This window comes from Aspergillus bombycis, assembly GCF_001792695.1.
Source record: "Aspergillus bombycis strain NRRL26010 chromosome Unknown contig00073, whole genome shotgun sequence".
In the NCBI taxonomy this organism is placed as follows: Eukaryota; Fungi; Ascomycota; class Eurotiomycetes; order Eurotiales; family Aspergillaceae; genus Aspergillus; species Aspergillus bombycis.
Window position 1 is genome coordinate 117,149 of NW_019170075.1, and position 20,250 is coordinate 137,398.

The window sequence follows — 20,250 nt, forward strand, 5'->3', positions numbered from 1 at the left end:
CAGTTAAGGATGACAAGGAATACTGGGATCACGATCGCCCTAGAGGGCGATATGACCGGAGTTGCCGCATCGCTCATGGGGAACCCACGTACAATTTCAGTTTTATGGTGCGCCGTGAGAAAAGGGGACTAGTTGCACGTTAGCTTGAGGGTTGAAAAGCGGCAATTTCCAGGCCTCATGTTGAATAGTTGGAGGATTGACGTTTACCAGTATGCCAAGGATAAAGCCAGGGAGACTACAGTTATTACATTGTGTCATACTTAAGCCTAAGATCTAGGACCCTCCACAGAGAATCGGTATTTTGGTCCTACATTCCACACTATCGCTGCTGGTAACTTTCAGGCCATGGGGTAATCGAGGAGGGCTTGCGTCAGCCACCAGGGACCTCACTTCCTGTATGGATATGCTCGTGGGAAGATCATTGTGAAGGATCTGTTCGTGGTCCTCAAGTTCATCCGGATCACCTTGGACGGATGGAACATCGGGCAGGAACAATTCATTATCCTCATGGTCATTCGGCTCGGCTTGGGCAGATGGAACATTGCGAAGAATCAGCTCGTCGGAGGCTACCGCCTATCACTCGCCTACGCGACTATCATCTACCAGGCAATGCGTCAAAGAATCATGCTATTAGTAAGGATATAATTGATGAGCGCGCCCTGGCGACGAAATATGTCTATGACGAGCGGAGAGCTTCAAGAACTATGCGGTTTAGGGTATTGAATTCCGGCCACACGTTTTCTCAGGAGTTCCCAGACGTTCTGAAACCTGCACGACCGCCCTCTACTTTAGGACGCGATTTTGAAGCTTTTCAACTCTTATCGCGTTGTTCTGCCGGGTACGCCCAGCCCATTAACGTCTCATTTGTCCAGATGATCTACCGCCCTCGGTAAAGAAGCCTTCTCACGGGTTTGGTGCAGTCTAGCCTAGATAGGAATGGGAATATCTCGCTGATGTGGTGGCCTCAGGCACCGTGCCGTGATCGACATCTGCAGGTTGGATGGTAGACCTCTCTCATTGGATCATCACATTGCACTATGGCGAGAGTCCGCCAAGCATCTCCACTCCCACGGAGTCCGATGGGGAACTGATGGCTCCCAGGCCTGAAGGCATGTCGGTGAGAGGGGTAAGCCATCCCATTGCGGCATTGTCGGCAACCAGCGGCTAACCGGCAGGCTTATATGCAAGAGCAATTCCCCAAGCAGCTTCATGCACAAGTTCACAACTTTCCCAAGGATTTCTGACCGCAGTAAACTGTGGCGAGATGGTGAATTTGCTGTTGGCAGCGACCTGTCTGCTTCCCTTGGCGCAGGCATTCCAGTATACGCCTTTGCAACTGGCATATCCTGAGCTGCGCGCAAAGCGACAACAACAATTGACCCCAGACGCCGCAGTGAAATCGCAATTGACAACGGCTGAATACCCTGCGCACTATCTCTCGGTGCCAGTGGACCATTTCCATAATGACTCGCGCTATGCGCCGCACAGCAACGACCGTTTCGACCTGCGGTACTGGTTTGACGCTCAACACTACCAGGAAGGGGGTCCGGTGTTTGTGATCGCTGCCGGAGAAACCGATGCGACCGCTCGATTCCCTTTCTTATCGCAGGGCATTGTCACCGAACTGGCGGCTGCATATCACGGCATTGGAGTCATTCTCGAGCATCGTTATTACGGCGAAAGTTACCCGGTAGACGATCTGACGACGGAGAATATCCGATTTCTCTCCACCGACCAGGCGTTGGCCGATTATGCATACTTCGCTTCCAACGTCGTCTTTCCCGGCCTGGAGCATGTAAATCTCACTGCTAAAACGACTCCCTGGATCGCCTATGGTGGATCGTATGCCGGCGCCTTTGTCGCCTTCCTGCGCAAGCTCTACCCCGACGTCTACTGGGGCGCTGTTTCTTCTTCGGGCGTCACCGAAGCCATCATAGATTTCTGGCAATACTACGAGCCGATCCGCAAATTTGGCCCGTCCGATTGCATCTGGGCAACCCAAACCTTCATCGACGTTGTAGACCGCATCCTAATCGACCATGCCGATAATAAAACGCTAGCCCAACAGCTTAAATCTTCAGTGGGAGTCAGTCCCGACAAGGACGATGTCTCGTTCGTTTCGCTCCTTTCGTACGGTCTCGATAGTTTCCAATCACGCAACTGGGATTCCAATATCGGTAGCTCGTTCTTCCGAACCTATTGTGATAACATTACCAGCACCAACTTGCTGTACCCCGACACCGAGGCCGTAAAACCCACTATCCAGGAGCTTATCGAGGTGGCCGGGTACGACTCATCCAATTCGAGCTTCGTGAACGGTTTCTTGAACCACATTGGCTTTCTCAACCAGTCCTTTTCCAGCGACACCGAAACCGAAAGCTCCGACGCATCCGACTCAAACTCGCTCCCCAAAAGCGACGGTATCAGTTGGGAATATCAGGTGTGCACTGAATGGGGCTATTTCATGTCCGGTGCGTCCGTACCGAAAGATATCATGCCTCTGATCTCGCGCGTTTTGGATATTGCAAGCGTATCAACCTTCTGTGAAACGACATATGGAATCACCGCTCCGCCCAACGTCACGAACATCAACAAACACGGCGGGTTCAACTTTTCTTACCCCCGAGTAGCCATCATCGATGGTCTGGCAGACCCCTGGCGTGATGCGACACCGCACGCCGATGGCACGCAGGAGAGGGAATCCACCGATGACGAGCCATTTATTTTGATCGATGTCCCGGCTGAGGATGTATGGGATGGTGTCCGGGGTGCAGTACACCACTGGGATCAGAATGGTCTTTCTAAGAATGATGAGGATAAGGGCCAAGAGCCTCCGGCGGCTATTGTGGAGGTGCAGAAAGAGGTTCTGCGGTTTGTCGGCGTGTGGCTGGACCAATGGAAGCAGCGGTCTAGAGGTTCCTCTCGATTAGTTGGGGGGATTCGAGGAGGCCCTGGGCGTAGCCAAATGCCACTCTAAGCTGCGGTAGAGAATGTCTCTTGTGACTGCCAACTAAGAAGCTGTTCGCGATCCAATTATATTTTTCTTCATTTCTCTTGCCTCCTCCCGCGTTTAACTTTCTGTGTAAGAATGATTACGTATTTTATCCAAAGTCTTAGAACCACACTCGACCGTGAAACATTTTAAATATGAATCTAGGATTTAGCTTCACCGTCAACGTTAGAGATCGTCGAAAAGCACCCCAAGATGGCCCGGAAGATCTCTCGATCCCGTCCCAGAAGAGCAGAAGTCTAGAACCCGTAAAAGAAAGCGAGTCAGGACGTTAATATATCAGCGAATATATAGACTTATTTATCTTCCTGGAATACCACTCTATATATTAATATATCAGCTGGTATACAGGGCTTGGTTTAGCTTTTTAGAATACGATCAATATAATCACTCACCACGGGTCTGCGGTATTCTACGGTTGACACGAATAAATGTTAGGTCTGACGATCGGTCCCCAACGTTCACTTCATTTCAGGCAATAACCATATTGCAAGGGATTATGGCAGGCTTGGCGTAGTCAGCCAGTCTTTTTCCTTTGGTCGTATTGCGATCGCGTTGAACTGTTGCCATCTCATCATTGTCTCCCCACTCCCGTCAACCAGTGGTCATATCTGATAATCTGGAAAGCCATTGACGCACAATAAAAGCTGGATGGACAATACAGGGGCAATAGCTTATAAAACACGGTTAAAAAAGCATTGGGCCTCAACGTCTAGGTTAACCAGGCCGCTCTATCAGAGCCCTATATCAGTCCAGGTTCCATAAATCTCAAGCAACGGACAATGTATCATACCTGTTGGACATCCGTTTGTAAGCAACAGTAAACACTACCAGCGGCGGTGTATCCAAGTTCACACGAAAGCAAAGCAAAATGGATCAATTAAGTTTTAACAGAGATGATTATGCTATCCCATCCAAGGGTGACGGATGCGGCTAAGAGTCCTTGGGCATATGTTGTGCTCAAGCCCAGAAAGAAGGTTACCCGTGCTGAGCTGGAGCTTTATGTTGCTCAGCGGTTAGCAAAATACAAGGAATTACCTGGGGCTGTGAGATTTGTGAAGCCATACCAAGGAATGTTTATGTGAGTGGGAACATTCTTAGGACGGTTTGGAGAGATCGGTGTGAGAGTGATGGGGGCATGGAGTTCGAAGCTGGAGAATAGAATTAGATGATAATATTCACGTGGCTGCATTAAGAGCCCCGATCAAAGGCCAGCCCTTGGCAAAAGGTATATTGACACTTTGTCTTCCAGTTATACCGCTCATATAGTAAGCACGGTAGAGTGCTACTAATCTTTTAATCCTGCTAAGTTGGTCCATTTCTGTCGTCCTCCAACTGCAGCCATTGCCCTTACTTTCATTGCTGATATCTCACTTCTCTCTTGTGTGAGTTTGGTATAGTTGTTTCAGAGTAGATAATGAATAGCGAGACATGCTGGTATCGATTGACAGGCCTTTCCTCTATGTTCATTGCTAATAATATCGAGCACATTTTCCTCTACAGTCCAGTATCACACAAACATTCTCTGATTGCGTGCAAGCAGTGAAATTGACATACGAACTATATATTGAATAACTTATAACACATCCCATAGCTAAGTTCCCGTAAAAGCAAACGCAAGGCTGGGCAACGGGACAAATAGCTGGAAAATTTCGCAGATACCCAATATCATTGGAGTCAGATAATCTCTAGTTATTGGTCAATCATATTTATCTATTTACTTTCCCTAGCTAGGACTTCAGCCCGGAAAACGAAGGGCTGCTTTGCTCAGCCTGTGGCAATCCATGGAAACCTAACCATGTGACCAAAACCTTCTATCAAGACACCAACTCCAGGCAACAACTAACCGGCCTTTCTTAAAACACCTAAACTTCCTCCAACAATCATATTACACCGTATACTGCTAGCACATCTTCATCAGTCATGAAAATAGTAATTATCGGCGGAGGCATCTCCGGATGTACCGCATACCTCCAACTAAAAAAGCATCTCCCCAAACCACCCGCCCCAGACCAGGACCACGAAATCGCCATCTACGAAGCCTACGACACCAACAAGGACACCACCTGCGACGAACGTGATGGCCCAACCCACTCCTCGACACTTATCGTAGGCGGCGGCCTGGGTATTGGGCCGAATGGCCTCCACGTTCTAAAACGTCTGGACGAGGATCTTCTCCGTGAAATCGTCCGTGGCGGATATGTAGTCCCGACATCCAACATGAAGAACAAACACGGACGTTTGCTCGTACGCATGGACGCATCGGATGAGCCAACCTCGCCGAATGAATTACCCATGCATACGGTCGGGTGTAGCCGACATTGGTTCTGGCGGTGTCTCCGCATGCGCATTCCGGATTGCGATATTGTGACGAAACGGGTCGCGGAAGTTGTTGCGAGCCCGGACGGCCGGAATGTAGTTCACTTTGATGATGACAGTTTGCCAGTGGAGGCGGATTTGGTTATCGGTGCGGATGGGTTGAAGGGGATCGTTAAACGGGCGTTGTTCCCTGAGGCAGGGGAGGATCCGTTTCCTCCCCATTATGAGTATGTGTCTCCTGTTGGGTGCACCGGCGCAGCAATAGCTTGGCTAACGCAATATAACCAGAGGCTTGTCAGGAGTCGGCGGGTTCATTCCGGCCGAGAAAGTCCAGGATGACGTTCAAAAAGGCTCAATGAACTTCATCATCGGGGGTAATGGCTTCTTTGGCTACTTCTACGCCGACAGTGCCCGATCGGCACCTCACAGGGACTCGCCATATCATGTCTCCGAACCAGGCGAGAGTCTTGGCTGGTGGTCAACATACCAAGTCGATGAGTGTCCGAACCCGAAAACGATTGACAAGGAGGATGTCGCACGTCAACTGCGAGAACGCTACTCGAGCTGGAACGACCCAGTTATTCGGAAGGTCCTCGACTCACTAGAGGTCAGCAATATGTATCCTACCTGGACGATGCCGCCTCTGCCGACCTGGGAGCGAAATGGCGTCGTTCTCGTCGGTGATGCAGCTCACGCATTGCCTTCTACTTCGGGGCAGGGCTCGTCGCAGGCGCTTGAGGATGTCGAGGCGTTTGTTCTCTTTTTGAGTCACTATTTACGTAAAGAATATGAGGCTCATGAGCCTGATATTGATGTAAAAGAAGTGATCTCGACCGCAGCTAAGCCCTATATGGAGCTGCGTATCCCTCGTGTCCAGGCTATTCTTGAAGATGCCAAGCGAAGACAAAATATCAAGCGTGATATGAGCGTTATCGAGGAATATATAATGTACAGCTTTCTATGGATTCTTGGTGAGTATTTTATCTTTCCAATTCAACTCTAGCCTGCGTGCCATTTGTTGGAACTACTACTGACAGACTAAGGGTGGTTTCCACGGTTCTTTGCCAAGGAGATGAAGGCTGTCTTCAATTATAACATCGCTGATGAGGTCAAGAAGGTGTTGGAAGGTGAAAATTAATATCCACAGCACGCATACGCATCTCCCCACTCTAATAACCACATGATTATGTAGCATCTTAACATGTACAATAATACTAATGCAAAACACTACCCAGCTCAAAATCCAAACACTTCCTTATATCCTTCTCCATCCGCTCATCTATTTTGTTCTGTCTATTCTCGCAATACGGACACCCCTTCAGACGACTAGGCGGGAAATACTCCCCGCACGTGTCACATCTCGCGTAATGGCCGTTTTTCAGGCAGCACTTGCCCAATACCTTTCTACATATCGTGCTGGGGGCTATGTGTTAGCTTGCCTCTTGTTCCGTGCCAGAGTATTTTGGTAGTCGACCGACCAGTGGTGTCCCATTTTGGGTCTTCTTTTTCATGGATTTTTGGCTTCCGCTGCGGTTGTTTGAGGGGAGTGGTTCTGAGTGGAAGGGTATTGGTATATTTCTATTCTGGATTTGACGCACGACTCTCATTAGTTGTTTATCTTGTTGGTGATCTTGGCTTTGTTTGTATAGTCCTTGAAAGAACCGCCGCTGAGAATCAGGTGTGACATGTGTTCTCGACCTGTAGCCAAGTATGACGCGAGAGGTGTATATATAGGAGTATAGCAGCACTCTAGATTGGCGCTCATGTGTGAATCTGTTTGAGCTATAGCTGTCGTTGTCTCTTTGGAATCAATATTCAAAGAACATGTGTTATGGTCCATGTTCATGGACAAAGGATGTATTGTTGTTAGCATTAAATGACAATGAAGACTTTGTCGCAGAATCTCTTTTGTTGCATTTACCGCCACCCTTTGTATGCTTATATTCAAAGCTAGAACTATAATTGTAGTTTATTGTAGGGGGACGCTGAAAGGGGATGTCTTTTTGCCCGTGTAGGAGATCTACGTTTGTCCCAGTTGTTCTAGTCTAGGATTATGGCATGACTAACTCAGATGGAAAAGGTACGGTAGACAAGACTGGCACGACGTATATGGACTGTAACATGGACATCAGGACCAGGTATATTGGGTAATGGGAACTGGTACTATATCACACAAAGCCCGGTAAAGTTGATGTGCGTGCCAAATTCAACGGTCTATGCCAAGCAAGATCGGGTTACAAAGCTCATAAAGTAACAACTCTATAACCCCAAGTCTCGTGAGCTATTACGGGGGATGTCACGCCTATACCAGAGTCCCTTCCGACTCGAATGACCGAACCTTGGCTCCACAGCTCGTCATGGGACATATTACCTCTCACTCCTGCCACGAGGGGAGTCACTCCCAGGACCAGGACCAGCTCCTTCGACTCCCTACCTCCCAAGAATGACCTGTCCAAACCAAGACCACGTCGCGGGATACTACATCACGACCTCGAACAGGATTTGACCATTCCATCCGACAACAAGAAAACATACACGAAGAGCCCGCACCATGACCAAGCACCCTATAGGGAATAGGACGGACACCCCCGGATAACGCCACACCGCAGCACCCGAAACACATCCAATTATCCGAGTTAGGCCAAGCCAACAATCGACGCCCTTCCAGCCACCGATGGGCCTTATTCTAACTTCACAACCCATCTATATATATCTCAGGATATGATTCGCCAGGATCGCGGATCTGAGATGTCATGACCCGGGGCGGAGGATATCCAATCGGACAACGCCCGGGTTCTCAATGTCCCCTGTGAAGACAGACCATGCGCCAATGAATTGACATGCCAACATTGCATCGTCATATGGAAATTGCGTCAATGGACGGAATGCCATCTGTCATGCTGGGCTGTCTCGGATATGGGATCCGCTGGACGTCACCTCGTCGCTGGCGACCGTTGCGGCGAGAGGTAAATACGAGGATCTCGCTTGGCGAAAGTTAATGGGGCGATGAGAGAAACAGCAGCAATGGGAAGCTTGCATCCATGGTCCGAGTACGAGGTCGCGTCAGGAGTCGTGATATATCATCATTTGATGAATGGTTGTGTTGTTGTTGTGTTGGTATCGGTGAAGGTTGAGGGGGGGGGGGGGGTTATAATTTATAAATATGGGCGTTGATTCAGTTCAGCACATCCAGACATCAGAACATACAGAGCACAACAATCAACAAGCAAAGCATTCTATCCCGCTACATAGCCCAAGCATACAGTGCAATATCCATACTACACCAATCAAAATGAACCTCCTCATCCTAACCCTGACCGTCCTCACCACCCTGACCACCGCAACCCCAACCCCCCGGCAGAACGCCCTCCTCTGGCCGTACGCAACCTACCGCTACTGGGTACAAACCGGCAACTGGGTGCTGGACCCGCAGGACCAACTCCTGGTCGTCAAAAACGGCAACGCAGCAGACGAAACCACCAGCATCGTGACCTTCGACATTCCTGCCACCGCCGAAGGCCACAAATGCGAGCTCCTGTTTGACCTCTGGCCGCGCGACGTCTCCACCGGCTCACAGCAGGCTGACGTGTTCACTGCCACGAAGCCCACCGGTGCCAGTGTGAGTGCTTCTGACTCGGGCGCCTCGCTGCAGTCCGTGTCGAAGCAGGTCGCCGATGTGATCGTCCAGTCGAGGAACGAGCACGCCGGCCGGATTTATGTTCCCGTGCCTGGCACCGCGGACTGGGTGTTGGCTTACCAGGGGTATCCGAAGTTTGATTGTCCCGCTGGGCAGATGATAGGGTTCGAGTTTGTGGGCGTTAATGATGAGGTGTCGATCAGGTGGGATATTGGGGTTACGGGGCCTCGAGTACAGGTTTTGTAGGTTGGTTATGGCATAGCGTTAGGTTTGGGATTTGAATTGGGGGTTGGTCCGTTGGAAGAGGGTAAGATGGGGGAGAAGCCTGTTGAGACTGTTATTACTTGACATTATTTGCATAGGAATGATTGATTTGTTGAGGTTTGTATCATTTTGTATGGATCTTGAGAGTAGGTTGACTTCGTAGTATATGCAAGGATCACCCAAATGGCGAGAGGGATCAGATAAAAAGGAAAGGGAAATAGGGGATCTGTCTCATGATTACGTTAGACTTTATGCGCCAAGGTAAGCGGGACACGTCTCAATATATTTATATGGCTCGTCAATTAACTAATAAGCAGCATTTGGGTATATCTATGTACAGTACTTCCACGCAAAAAACAAAAAACATCTCACTTCACTCCGCTGCGAGTATCCTCAGCCCTGAGCTTACTTTGAACTCCTTAGTTTCTTCTGCAACAGTCAATGAGACCTCCAGTTCCAATTCGTTCCTGTGCAGAATGTTATACGTAACAAAGTCAGGGGAGGGGCCCATGTAAGTAGTGCTACGTAGACCCCCAACGGTGGAACCATCAGAATGAAAGAGAAGTCGAAACATACTACCAATGTCAACCGGCTCGTTCCCTTTTCCCGTAGTAAAGACAATAGGCTCTCAAGCCTCGAAAACGCCCGCTTCAAGCCAATGGGATGAGAGGAGGAATGAGAGTGGCTATGAGTATGTTTCGGGGTGAGGTTTCCTGGTGCTTGCACCATAGTCTTGGACTTAATGGTCATGTTGACCCAGTTTAACTGAACCTTCTGGGCGACGTCGCTGATCTCGGGACTTGCGCTGGAAGGCTTGACGCCAATAATAATCGGGACAGGTGTTGGGTTGTCGAGCTGAATAGCGCAAGGCCAATTGACCTCAACGGTATAGTGGAACTCCGGCACTTTGGATGAACCGAAGAGCTTTTGCGTCTTTTGCTTCAGGGATAGCTCCGCATGCTCCATGCCCGGCAGTAGCCGCTGACTCTTGGCCCTTCCCGCGAGCACGCGCGACTGAAGGTCATAGTTGAAAATCCCGGGTTGCGGGGCATGTCGAATTGTGATAGGAAAAGTCGCTGTTTCAACCTCCGACGACCCGGAGCGACCATATATCAGCCGAGCCTCGAGGTAGTATTCCACGAAGGCCTCAGAGGAGGTACGCCAGCCGCGACCACTGGAGGAAAAGCTTGCGGGCAATGTGCTGTGGATAAGGCTCTCTTTATCCAATGGCAGGTAACTCTCTTCGATAAAGTGTCCCTGCAGCACCTGACCCGATGGCCGTGTGGGGATCTCGACTGAGAATGGCCATGTAAGCGGGTCGTTCACACTGCTCCTGGGGAGATGTAAGGGTCCGTGGAAGAGGGTCTCTCGCGATGTGTGGAATAGCTGCCAGCGACCGCGGTAATGGCTGGTGCTGGTCGTTTGGCCATTATTCCTCTTCACCGTAATCTTTGTTTTCACGCGTCCGATCAGTGTGAGGGTCACCATTGCATCGGGGGTGACAATATGTGAACGGCGGACCACATTGCCGATGACGGTATCCCCCCCGACATATGTCCAGCCGGGGGGGGAGGCGAGGTCGATATTGATGTTCTCGTTGCCGGTCTTCGCAGTTTGGGGCATGTTGTGTTCTTGTTTACATGTAGTTGAAGTCAAGATGTGCACTGGGGAATGTTCAACAATATAAAGTAACTACTGTCGTAAATCTTAGCAAAGGCAACGTCATCTGACGGGATATACAAAGTGGCTGAGTTTGAGGCCGGGCAATTAAGGCTGACTGCCATTCCATGGTCAGCCTATCCCCCATCAGGTATAGACCGTGAAGATCTCGTATAAGCTGGAGTGGCTTGGAATATATGGATCCATAACTATTCCATCCTTGTCCAGATGTTCCTTCGCCAGTTTTGCAATCGCTGTATTGTTGTACGAGGCTAGGGAACCAGTCGGAAAGCGTTGTCAATCTAGTAAGTAATGTTCTACACTGTTCTTCATGGCTTATACCAAGCTTACTTGCTCAATATAAATATCTGGTCTTAATAGAGAGGTCTCAATTGACATATTCTAGTCCATCAATCGTGATGCAACCGAGACTTGGGGAGCATCAGCCAGGAAACACCAGTAGCGCCGAGCAGACCGACTAGCATAGGCTGCAGCACTGATACACCAACCTTCGCTGCCATAATACCAGTAACAGCTGGGAAGATAGCCCCTCCGACCTGACCGAGGACGAAGATGAATGCTATCGCTGGCTGTTAGCTTCGTCTCTAGACATATAGGGATCGGGGCGACATACCAATTGCCGCTGAGCGAATATCCGCTGTGAATATCTTCGATGCGACCGAGATACCCTAAGTTGTTAATGAGACAACTAGCAACTCCCGCAGGGATAACTTACTGTTGCAAAGAAAGGGCCTGAGAAGAACCCAAGAAGACTGATGGCTACCGCTTCGGCAATGATGTTCGGAACACTAGTCACATTAGTGCATCGTCGCGCAAAGGATTCATCTGAACTCACAGCCAGAACACCAGTTCTAATCCCACACAGAGCAGCAAATAAATGAACACCATCCGTCGCTCCCCCAGGCGATAGGTCGGCTCAGCCAATATCAGTCGGCCTAAGAAACCGCCCCCGTAAAAGCCGGCAGGGACATATCCCATGTCCTTGAGGTCGCCATTGCGCACGTGGACCAGGTATTCCACAATCCAGCCTACACTATCAGCACTTGTACTGCGACGAAACGGTGGAGAGCTTACCTCCAGCAGTGATAACGGCGCCGAGGAAAAAGAAGAAATACAAACTCAGAATCCACACGCTCGGCTGCGCCAGAGTCTTCTGTATCTCTTGCATGGCACCCTTATGTCCTGTTTCCTGGGAACCCATCTCGCCCTGCACATGACGCTTGAAGGTCAACGACTCCCGGAACGCGAGAACCACAAGGACAAAGTTGATGACGCCCAACCCTAAAGGCGCCGTGTAGAACAGTTCCCAATGCGACCGTGCTCCTGCCGATGCTACTGCCGTGGCGATGAAGGGTCCGGTGAGACATCCCGCCATATACATCGCATGAATAAACCCGAGCCATCGGTGCGCCGCTTTCACCGATGCCACGAACGTGTTCGCGTAGGTGTCCTGGTATGCTTGGCCAAGACTAGCAATGAAAAACGTCACAGCAAACAGAGGCAATGGAGGCAGCCAGGCTCTTAGCGCATGGGCCAGGACCTGTAGCGTCGCACCCATGACCAAAAAGACGCCAAGGTCCAGATACTGGCTGAGATAGCTATTAGAGAGAGCGGCGACGAGCCAACCGCAAAAGGTCGTGCCATACCTGTATTCTAACATTAGTATCATACCTGAAGAGATGGCGGGCGAACTAACACTATAGACACCATATTCGTGTCTATGTCGTAGGCTTCTCGAATGTACGGAATCAGCGATCCCAAGCTCCCATCATTGACGCCCGCCACGTAAAACGCAAAACCAGCACTGATGAGCTTCAGGAGCAGTCTTGGGGTCTGCTCCGGTTCTGGCTCCAGAGCGCTTACTTGGAGGGACTCCATGGCGAGCAATGCCAAAGCTGCGACTCACATCCAGCAGTGAACAGGATCCCCCAACGAAGCTATATATTCTTGAACAGCAAAGCAGTGCAGCGGAAAGTCGGACCGAACTTCAGGTCGTTGATTAAATTACCCAAAGCGGCAAAATTAGCAGCAACCCACATCCACCCGCAGCCCTAATTACTAATTACAATCTATCAAATCACATCCCCTAATGTGCCTCTAAGAGTACAGAAAAATCACGCTTACTGTGGCCAATAGTATTGGCCCTTGTCCAGCGCCGTCTGTAATTTCGGATCCACATGGATAAACCCCGCGTCACCCAATTGGGGGAAATCCTGGATGATCAAGCCCGCGACCATTCCCCCGAAGACTTGACTCCCAGCCGCGTTCAAATGCGTCGAGTCACCCGCTTTCAAATCGTACATGTGCGCACTGACCGGCCCAATACTATTCAGGTACAGCGTGCTGGCGCGGTTCAGGTCAATATACGACGCTCCCGTCTTCTTCGCGGCCTTGATCGTCGCGACCCGCTCGTTTTCCAGGCTCCGGATAATAGTGGGCACTCCGGTAGAATTATCATACTGGCGCCGAGCAAGTGGAGTCACTAGGATGGGGACGCCCCCCGCATTCCGCACCTCTCCGACGAAAGTCTCCAGGTTGCTCGTGTAGTCTGCGATGGTGATATTGGCTTTCGGCTTCTGATCGTTGTGGCCGAATTGGATGGTCACGTAGGCTGATAATCGGCTTTCACCTCCTGAAGCTTCTTGAGGAGGGTGTCCCAGTCCCCTCTGGTGCGGAAGCTGACGGTTGTGGCTCCGTTGCGGCCGTAGTTCTGGCCTTTGGCTCCCTTGGACAAAGTCGTCTGGATGAATCCATTGCCCCAACCCCCTCCGTTCGTCGTTTGAACCGCTGTGGTGCTGTCTCCTGCCAGGAGAAAGAACGGCGATTTGTCCGCCGCTGCCCGTGGCACACCGGGCAGGGCGTGGAGGGTGAGGAAGAAGAAGAACAGGAGGTACAGCTTCATGGTGGTGGGCTGCAGGTTCCAGAACGTTGGGCTTCCCCCTATTATGGTGAAGCGATCGCTAGTATTTATCTACATTCAGGGTAAATTCTTGTATCTCGGCATTCCAGCAGGCGAAGACTTCTAGCATGTGAGAAGCTATGTAATCCTGCAGGGGTACATCGCGGACCAGAGCAGGAAATGAGGACGTGCGGGGGCATGTGTAAATGAAGCATTTCCTAGATAAGGATAGTACTCCAGTCTAGATTCACCCGAGCAGATGGCATCATCGAAATTAATTAGGAGTATCCCACTGTGGGCCATCTGGTGTCCGGGGAAGATCGATCGCTCGGGGGGGGTATGGAGTATTCCCCACGAGGATACCAGATTGGAACTTGACACAGGATGAGAGCAACATCAGGGGTTCGAGGATCGGAACCATGAGTGAGGGTCACGACCGATGATAAATGAATGTTCGGAGTGTCCGAGGCAGAGGAACTGGCTTGGGCAACACTTACTACCCAAGTGGCTAAGGCCCCCTGGTCCCTCGTATTGATACCATTGGTTCGCCCACGACCAGGAAACAGGGCACCACAGAAAAAGCCCTTAATTATGGAGCCCGCAACTCTAGTGACAACAAACCTCGTATCCCACGAGAACGTGACAGGCGCAGGTTGCATCGCCTCTTTGTTGGTTTGTTGGCCAAGACCTCCCGATGGTTCAAGTAGTGGGTCGGGGCGTCAGCGAGGCTCAAAGGAATCTTGGTAAACTTTTCCCTGGAACCGTGGTTGCAAAGTATACTGATTCAGAGAACAGGTTCCCATGCTTTAATCCAGTGCTCTCGGATGAGAGGCATTTTACATGTTTGTTGCTCAGGGCTTGTACCCTATATCCATCCTCACCCAAGTCTCGCAGCAAGATTGGTACCGGTGAATATAAATAGGTGCACGTATCGATTCGGCCTGGATGGCGCCCTGTTGATCGTGCATCCTCGCAGATGGTTGGGTTTAGCATTGCCCACTGCACCAATTACTAAGAAAAGACATTATTGTCCTCCCGGGTGGAACTACCAACTGCCCATCCATGCTGTACACCCTCGCGAGATAGCAGCAAATTTACCCCTTCTAGTTTAAGTTCCGCTGTCATCTTTGTTCCCTATGGTTCGCTCGTCTATGATGGTTGGACCAACTCAGCCTTTGTCCCAAAGTCTTGGGAAATGTAACCAATAGAGGAGAATGGTTCTGCGTCATGGCTGGCATTGCAGCCACCCTGCATCCTCGCCGTAAGCTTCCTCCGTTTGTAGGGCCACCCACTCTTCAGGGCCTTTCTTCTTCTCATTGCCTCGCTGGCTCCTTCTCCCTCCTCCCTTATCGTCTACTATGCCAGCTTGAGCGCATGAAGCCCTCCCCGTTTCATCCCCAGATGCCAAAAATGTCGCTCATTCATCGGATGACATGGCTGTTGATAACTATCGCTTCTTTACAACTGGGGGTGTCCGCACAGACAACTACAACGGAGGCAAGTGCTACAGCGACTCAAACGTCGTCGAAAGGAGCCGCAACACATACGATCCAGGTTGGACCGAGGAGTGACCCTCACCAGTATGTACCCAGTAGCGTCAACGCATCTGTCGGCGACGTGATTGTCTTCGAATTTTATCCGCGAAACCATTCAGTAGTAAGAGCAGACTACGACGCACCATGTGTGCCTGCCCAGAGCAGTGGCCCCGTCTTCTACTCCGGCCATTTCAACAAATTCAACGAAGAAGATGGACAGATGATAGGACCGGTGGGTTCACATCCGACAGAGAACACCGCTTCGATTACTGATATCACTTAGCCACCCACATGGTCGTTGGTCGTGAACGATACTAAGGTAAGCTCAACTTGCGAAAGGTCTTAAATCGCACGTGCTAATGGCGTTCCACCCAGCTACATTCTTCTACTGTACCGCCATCGGCTCATGCAACAAGAATGGGATGGTCGGGGTGATCAATCCAGTCAGTGCTCATGGTACTCAATTGTAACCCTCTTTGCTGACAAACAGGCAGACCGCAAACATGACATGGGAGCATCAAAACAAGAAAGCGATCAACTACCCCTACCAGCTTGAACCGTGGGAGCACATCCCGGCTGAAGGAGAGAGTCCCAACCCATCAGCGACCTCCACCCCTTCCCCATCCTCGTCCGGAAGTCACCTCAGCGGCGGCGCCATAGCCGGGATAGTCGTTGGAGCTGTCGCATTCATCGGACTGCTCGTGGCATTTTTCTTCGTCATGGGCCGGAACCAGGTCTACAAGAAGTGGATGACATCGCAGGATGGGACCACGGAGCGGACCGCGCGCTGGGCTCTGTTCAACAGCCACGGGGAACGCAAGAGTGACTTCGATAGCACACAGCCTCCCGGCGACCAGGCGACGTATATGCCGAGCCCGGATCTCGCCAATCGCACGTACGTATCAGGGCAAGGACAATACGGCTGGGATCAGTCGATGTTCCAGCCTATGCCACAGTCACCGCCGCCAAGAAATGTACCACCCACCGAGCTGGAGGCGCCCGATTCCGCAGTTCAGTATCGGGCCGATGGAAGGTGACAGGCTCGTGTCTTGTTATGATAATACCACAGGAGTTCGGATAATATTTTGTTTGATACGAGGAAGGCTGCGCACCGGTCAGAGCGAAAATGTTTAGGGCATAGGTTCATGTTTCGTTGATATCCTGCATCGTTGTATGTTGTTCATCTGGATGGTTTTTGCCTGAAATGCATAATAGACTCGGTGACGAGATCACCCAGCATGATGATTTGGCAGTCGGGCGACAGAGCAGCATCAAATGTTACTTTCATTTGTCTCCCATCGAGGTGTGCTTGTAATCCGTGGTTACGAACTGATGGGTGCATTAGCCAGGCCGGTGTAGGACAAAGTCGGGCTATGATTTATCCCGGTTGACCATTGTCAAAGCATTGTTCATGATCAGCTCAGGCAAGAGAGGGGGAAACGTGGTTGTGTTGCCAGGAGCTCTGCACAGGGTCGCCGATCTCGTCGTGTGCGGAACCCAATGCAACATGAGCTGCATCTCCCCGCATTTGCAACGCCTTCCAACTTGAAGCTATCCCAGAAGCGGGGATGGGTCATGTGTACCCTCGAGCCCTCGTTGGTGTCGTATCTTAGTTGAACTCTCGTGGCCTGATACCCAATTATTCTCAAGTAAACGATAGGTTAAGCAACCCGTCCGACGGCAATCAATTTCCTTTCCGATAAGCTTATCACTTGGCAAAACATTGGCATCGCCATCTCCTCCCTTTTCGGGTATCACTAATCGGACAAGCACCGCTCGTGCAAGCTGAGGAAGAGACGTTTCTTATCAACGTTATGCTTAATTCCCACGTTAAAGCTCACTAGTTTCAACTTTGATCTTGGCCAGCTGGAGTAGACATAGACTGGATCATACCAGCATCGATAGGACTTGTCGTTATCATTATCAGCTCCTTTTCTTCCTCCCCGCACGGCAAGCAGTACTTCTGCCTTTTGTCCGGTCGTGTTACATTTAAACTCAAGATGTCCCCTGCACATTGTCCCCTCCGCTCCAGAGTCCGAAGGCAACATGGATAAGAAGAGTGTTATAGAGGACCATCAGGTCTCCAAAGAGGAGACCGGTCATGGAACCGTGACCCAGTATCAAGAGACCCAGCGTGGTCTCTCTTCCCGACAAGTGCAGTTGATGGCGATCGGTGGCTCTATCGGAACCGGTCTTTTTGTGGGTATAGGGTCGTATCTGCGCGATACAGGCCCTTTGTCTGTGTTTTTGGGCTACATGTTCTATGGGATTCTGTTCGTCTGGCCTGTCAATCTTTGTGTTGGAGAGATGTGTGCGTACTTGCCGATTCGAGGTTCCATCTTCGAACTGGCGGCTAGATATGTCGATCCCGCTTTTGGATTCGCAATGTATGTTTCTTAAATTCCTTTGGTAGCTGGTTACTAACATATCCATCAGGGGCTGGGTCTATTTCTATGGCGGCTTAATGCTTGTCTGTACGGAATACTCTGCCGTGGCCACTGTGATGCAATACTGGACTACTAGTGTCAACCCTGCAGCCTGGGTCGCCATGGCGCTGGTTGTTTGCTTCCTGCTCAATATCGTCGCGGTGAAGTGGTACGGAGAGAGCGAGTTCCTCATGGCCTCCACCAAGATTCTCCTGTTGATCGGACTCGTGATGCTCACCTTCATTACCATGGTCGGCGGTAATCCGAAACACGATGTGTATGGATTCCGGAACTGGACTCACGGGGTGATGTACGAATACTATACCGACGGCGCGACAGGACGATTCCTCGGGTTCTTTTCCGTCATGGTATATGCGGCGTTCTCAGTGGCCGGCCCAGATCTACCAGCCTTGGCAGCAGGAGAGATCCAGAATCCACGCTGGACCATCCCCCGTGTCGTCAAAATGACCTTTTACCGAATCGTCGGCTTCTACGTGGTTGGAGTACTCGCAGTAGGTATCATCTGCTCTCCACAAGATCCTCGTCTCCTCTCTGCCATCGACTCCGGTGCAGCCGGATCGAATGCATCTCCCTGGGTCATCGGAATCCAGAACCTGGGTATCCACGGGCTCCCGGACCTGATCAACGTATTGATTCTCCTCTCGGGGTGGTCCTGCGGCAATGCCTATGTCTACAGCTCCAGTCGAACCCTGTACTCGCTCGCACGAGACGGCCAGGCCCCGAAATTCCTGCTCAAGTGCAATTCGGCCGGCGTTCCAATCTACTGTGTCATCACCGTGTCGCTTCTGTCCTGCATCTCCTTCCTCGTCGCGGACACTTCCGCCGTCACCGTTCTCTACTGGTTCATTGACCTGACCACCTGCGCCTTGATCATCACCTACACCAGCATGGCCTGCGTCTTCCTTGGATGGTACCGCGCTCTCAAGGCCCAAGGCGTCGACCGAAAGACGGCGCTGCCCTGGGTCGCGCCCTGCCAGCCGTACTTTGCTATCGTGGCCGTGACGATCGGTAGTCTGATCACGCTGTTCAATGGGTTCAGCGTGTTCTCGCCGTTCAGCGTCCAGGGGTTCGTCACCTCATACTTTGGACTGGCGTTCTTCGTAGTCATGTTCTTGTTCTGGAAGGTATACCACAAGACTGAGTTCGTCGACCCCGCAAAGGCAGACATCTACAGTGGGAAAGCTGAGATTGACGCCGAATGTCGCATCTGGGAGGATGGTGGGTTTGAAGAGCGCCGCAAGGCCGAGCTGGCACAGATGCACTGGGCGAGACGGATGTGGGAGAAGATGTGGTGATTGGCCGGTATTCCGTTACTGTATATGATGTATTTTCTCTTCACTTCCATACTACATACATCCAAACCCTTACCTACAACACACAACATAACACATATATCCAGCGAACATAGTCCCAGAAATCAATCCAAACCCCCGTCAGGCCTCCACATCATAATCCCCCCCACATCCCCATCCTCATCCCCCAGAGCCATACAAAACCTCCCCCTCAACTCAAACCCCAAGCTCCGATACAGCCGTTCCCCATCTTCACTCGCCTCGAGTCCAACAACGACTCCCTCCTCCTGCGCCCGCCGCAACACCTCCCCCATCAACCGCCTCCCAATGCCCCTGCGCCTCCAGTCCCCAGAGACAACCACGCTCTGCGCATGCCACCTCTCCCCATACAAGCCCTTCATCTGCGGCGACTCCCAATACCGCAGATTATCATCCTCAACCGCCTTGTCAAACTCGGCCACTGCTTCCGCATCCCCGGACCGATCCGGCCACACCAGAGTCTCAATCCACGTCCGGACTGCCACGCACCACCGGCGCAGCGTATTCCAGATCGAGCTCTGCGCTGCGATGAGCGCCTTTGCGGCTTTGTCGTCGCCCAGGCGGATGAACTGCGCATAGGCCACTGGTGTGGCCGGGTCGGAGACGGGGACGGCGACGAAGCCGATGCACCGGGGGTTGAAGTAGCGGGCGCGCATCATGTGGAGGAAGCGGCGGGTGAAGTCTCCGGGGTAGGTCTGGCGATATGGACTGAGGAATTGGCTGAGGGGGGAGTTGAAGTAGGCTGTGGAGGCCAGCCGGGCCATCTGCGGGATGTCGGGGGGTGTTATACGGCGGATTTGGATGGTGTCGGCTGGCATTTTTGGTGTGCTGGATGTTTGGGATGGGTTTGTGTTTCCTGTCTTGGTTTGGTTTGGGAATATAGATACGTAGATTATATCAAAGCGAGAATATGTTTGTCTGGAGTTGGGGTTGTGCCTGGATTGGTTTGATGTTATATAGTAGGTAGTAGTAGTCTCAGGCTGGACTAATGGAGTTGAGCGGTCTCCCTGTCGTGGTCGAATACGAGGTTGCATGAATACGAACAGTTGTTGTTGGATTAGATGGGCGCTTTTGACTCATTGAGTCGTCGTTAGTTATTTGGTGATTAGATTTCTTGGCTCTTGTCGC

At 51.2% G+C, this 20,250-nt stretch overlaps 7 protein-coding genes across 7 annotated transcripts; 5 read left to right on the plus strand and 2 right to left on the minus strand.

Moving 5' to 3' along the window:
• Positions 1–1,264: 1,264 nt before the first annotated feature.
• On the plus strand, positions 1,265–2,977 carry ABOM_008658 (putative extracelular serine carboxypeptidase; the record flags this gene model as incomplete). Its single annotated transcript, XM_022535787.1, has 1 exon — positions 1,265–2,977. The coding sequence occupies one exon, from the start codon at positions 1,265–1,267 to the stop codon at positions 2,975–2,977; it is 1,713 nt and encodes a 570-aa protein (XP_022386992.1).
• A 1,956-nt stretch (positions 2,978–4,933) lies between these two features.
• Positions 4,934–6,467, plus strand: ABOM_008659 (FAD-dependent oxidoreductase; the record flags this gene model as incomplete). Its single annotated transcript, XM_022535788.1, has 3 exons — positions 4,934–5,556; positions 5,618–6,300; positions 6,373–6,467. The coding sequence occupies 3 exons, from the start codon at positions 4,934–4,936 to the stop codon at positions 6,465–6,467; spliced, it is 1,401 nt and encodes a 466-aa protein (XP_022386993.1).
• A 2,154-nt stretch (positions 6,468–8,621) lies between these two features.
• Positions 8,622–9,212, plus strand: ABOM_008660 (uncharacterized protein; the record flags this gene model as incomplete). The annotated part of the gene is made up of 1 exon (XM_022535789.1): positions 8,622–9,212. One exon carries the CDS (start codon positions 8,622–8,624, stop codon positions 9,210–9,212), a length of 591 nt encoding a protein of 196 aa, XP_022387005.1.
• Positions 9,213–9,479: 267 nt separating this feature from the next.
• ABOM_008661 (putative MFS transporter) lies at positions 9,480–13,812 on the minus strand (the record flags this gene model as incomplete). The annotated part of the gene is made up of 10 exons (XM_022535790.1): positions 9,480–9,536; positions 9,640–9,697; positions 9,769–10,922; positions 11,399–11,469; positions 11,524–11,578; positions 11,626–11,698; positions 11,746–11,938; positions 11,985–12,556; positions 13,035–13,486; positions 13,540–13,812. 10 exons carry the CDS (start codon positions 13,810–13,812, stop codon positions 9,480–9,482), a joined length of 2,958 nt encoding a protein of 985 aa, XP_022387004.1.
• Positions 13,813–15,036: 1,224 nt separating this feature from the next.
• Positions 15,037–16,381, plus strand: ABOM_008662 (extracellular serine-rich protein; the record flags this gene model as incomplete). Its single annotated transcript, XM_022535791.1, has 3 exons — positions 15,037–15,576; positions 15,628–15,663; positions 15,839–16,381. The coding sequence occupies 3 exons, from the start codon at positions 15,037–15,039 to the stop codon at positions 16,379–16,381; spliced, it is 1,119 nt and encodes a 372-aa protein (XP_022387003.1).
• A 1,009-nt stretch (positions 16,382–17,390) lies between these two features.
• ABOM_008663 (putative proline permease) lies at positions 17,391–19,086 on the plus strand (the record flags this gene model as incomplete). The annotated part of the gene is made up of 2 exons (XM_022535792.1): positions 17,391–17,731; positions 17,781–19,086. 2 exons carry the CDS (start codon positions 17,391–17,393, stop codon positions 19,084–19,086), a joined length of 1,647 nt encoding a protein of 548 aa, XP_022387002.1.
• Positions 19,087–19,208: 122 nt separating this feature from the next.
• ABOM_008664 (GNAT family N-acetyltransferase) lies at positions 19,209–19,940 on the minus strand (the record flags this gene model as incomplete). Its single annotated transcript, XM_022535793.1, has 1 exon — positions 19,209–19,940. One exon carries the CDS (start codon positions 19,938–19,940, stop codon positions 19,209–19,211), a length of 732 nt encoding a protein of 243 aa, XP_022387006.1.
• Between the last annotated feature and the right edge of the window lie 310 nt (positions 19,941–20,250).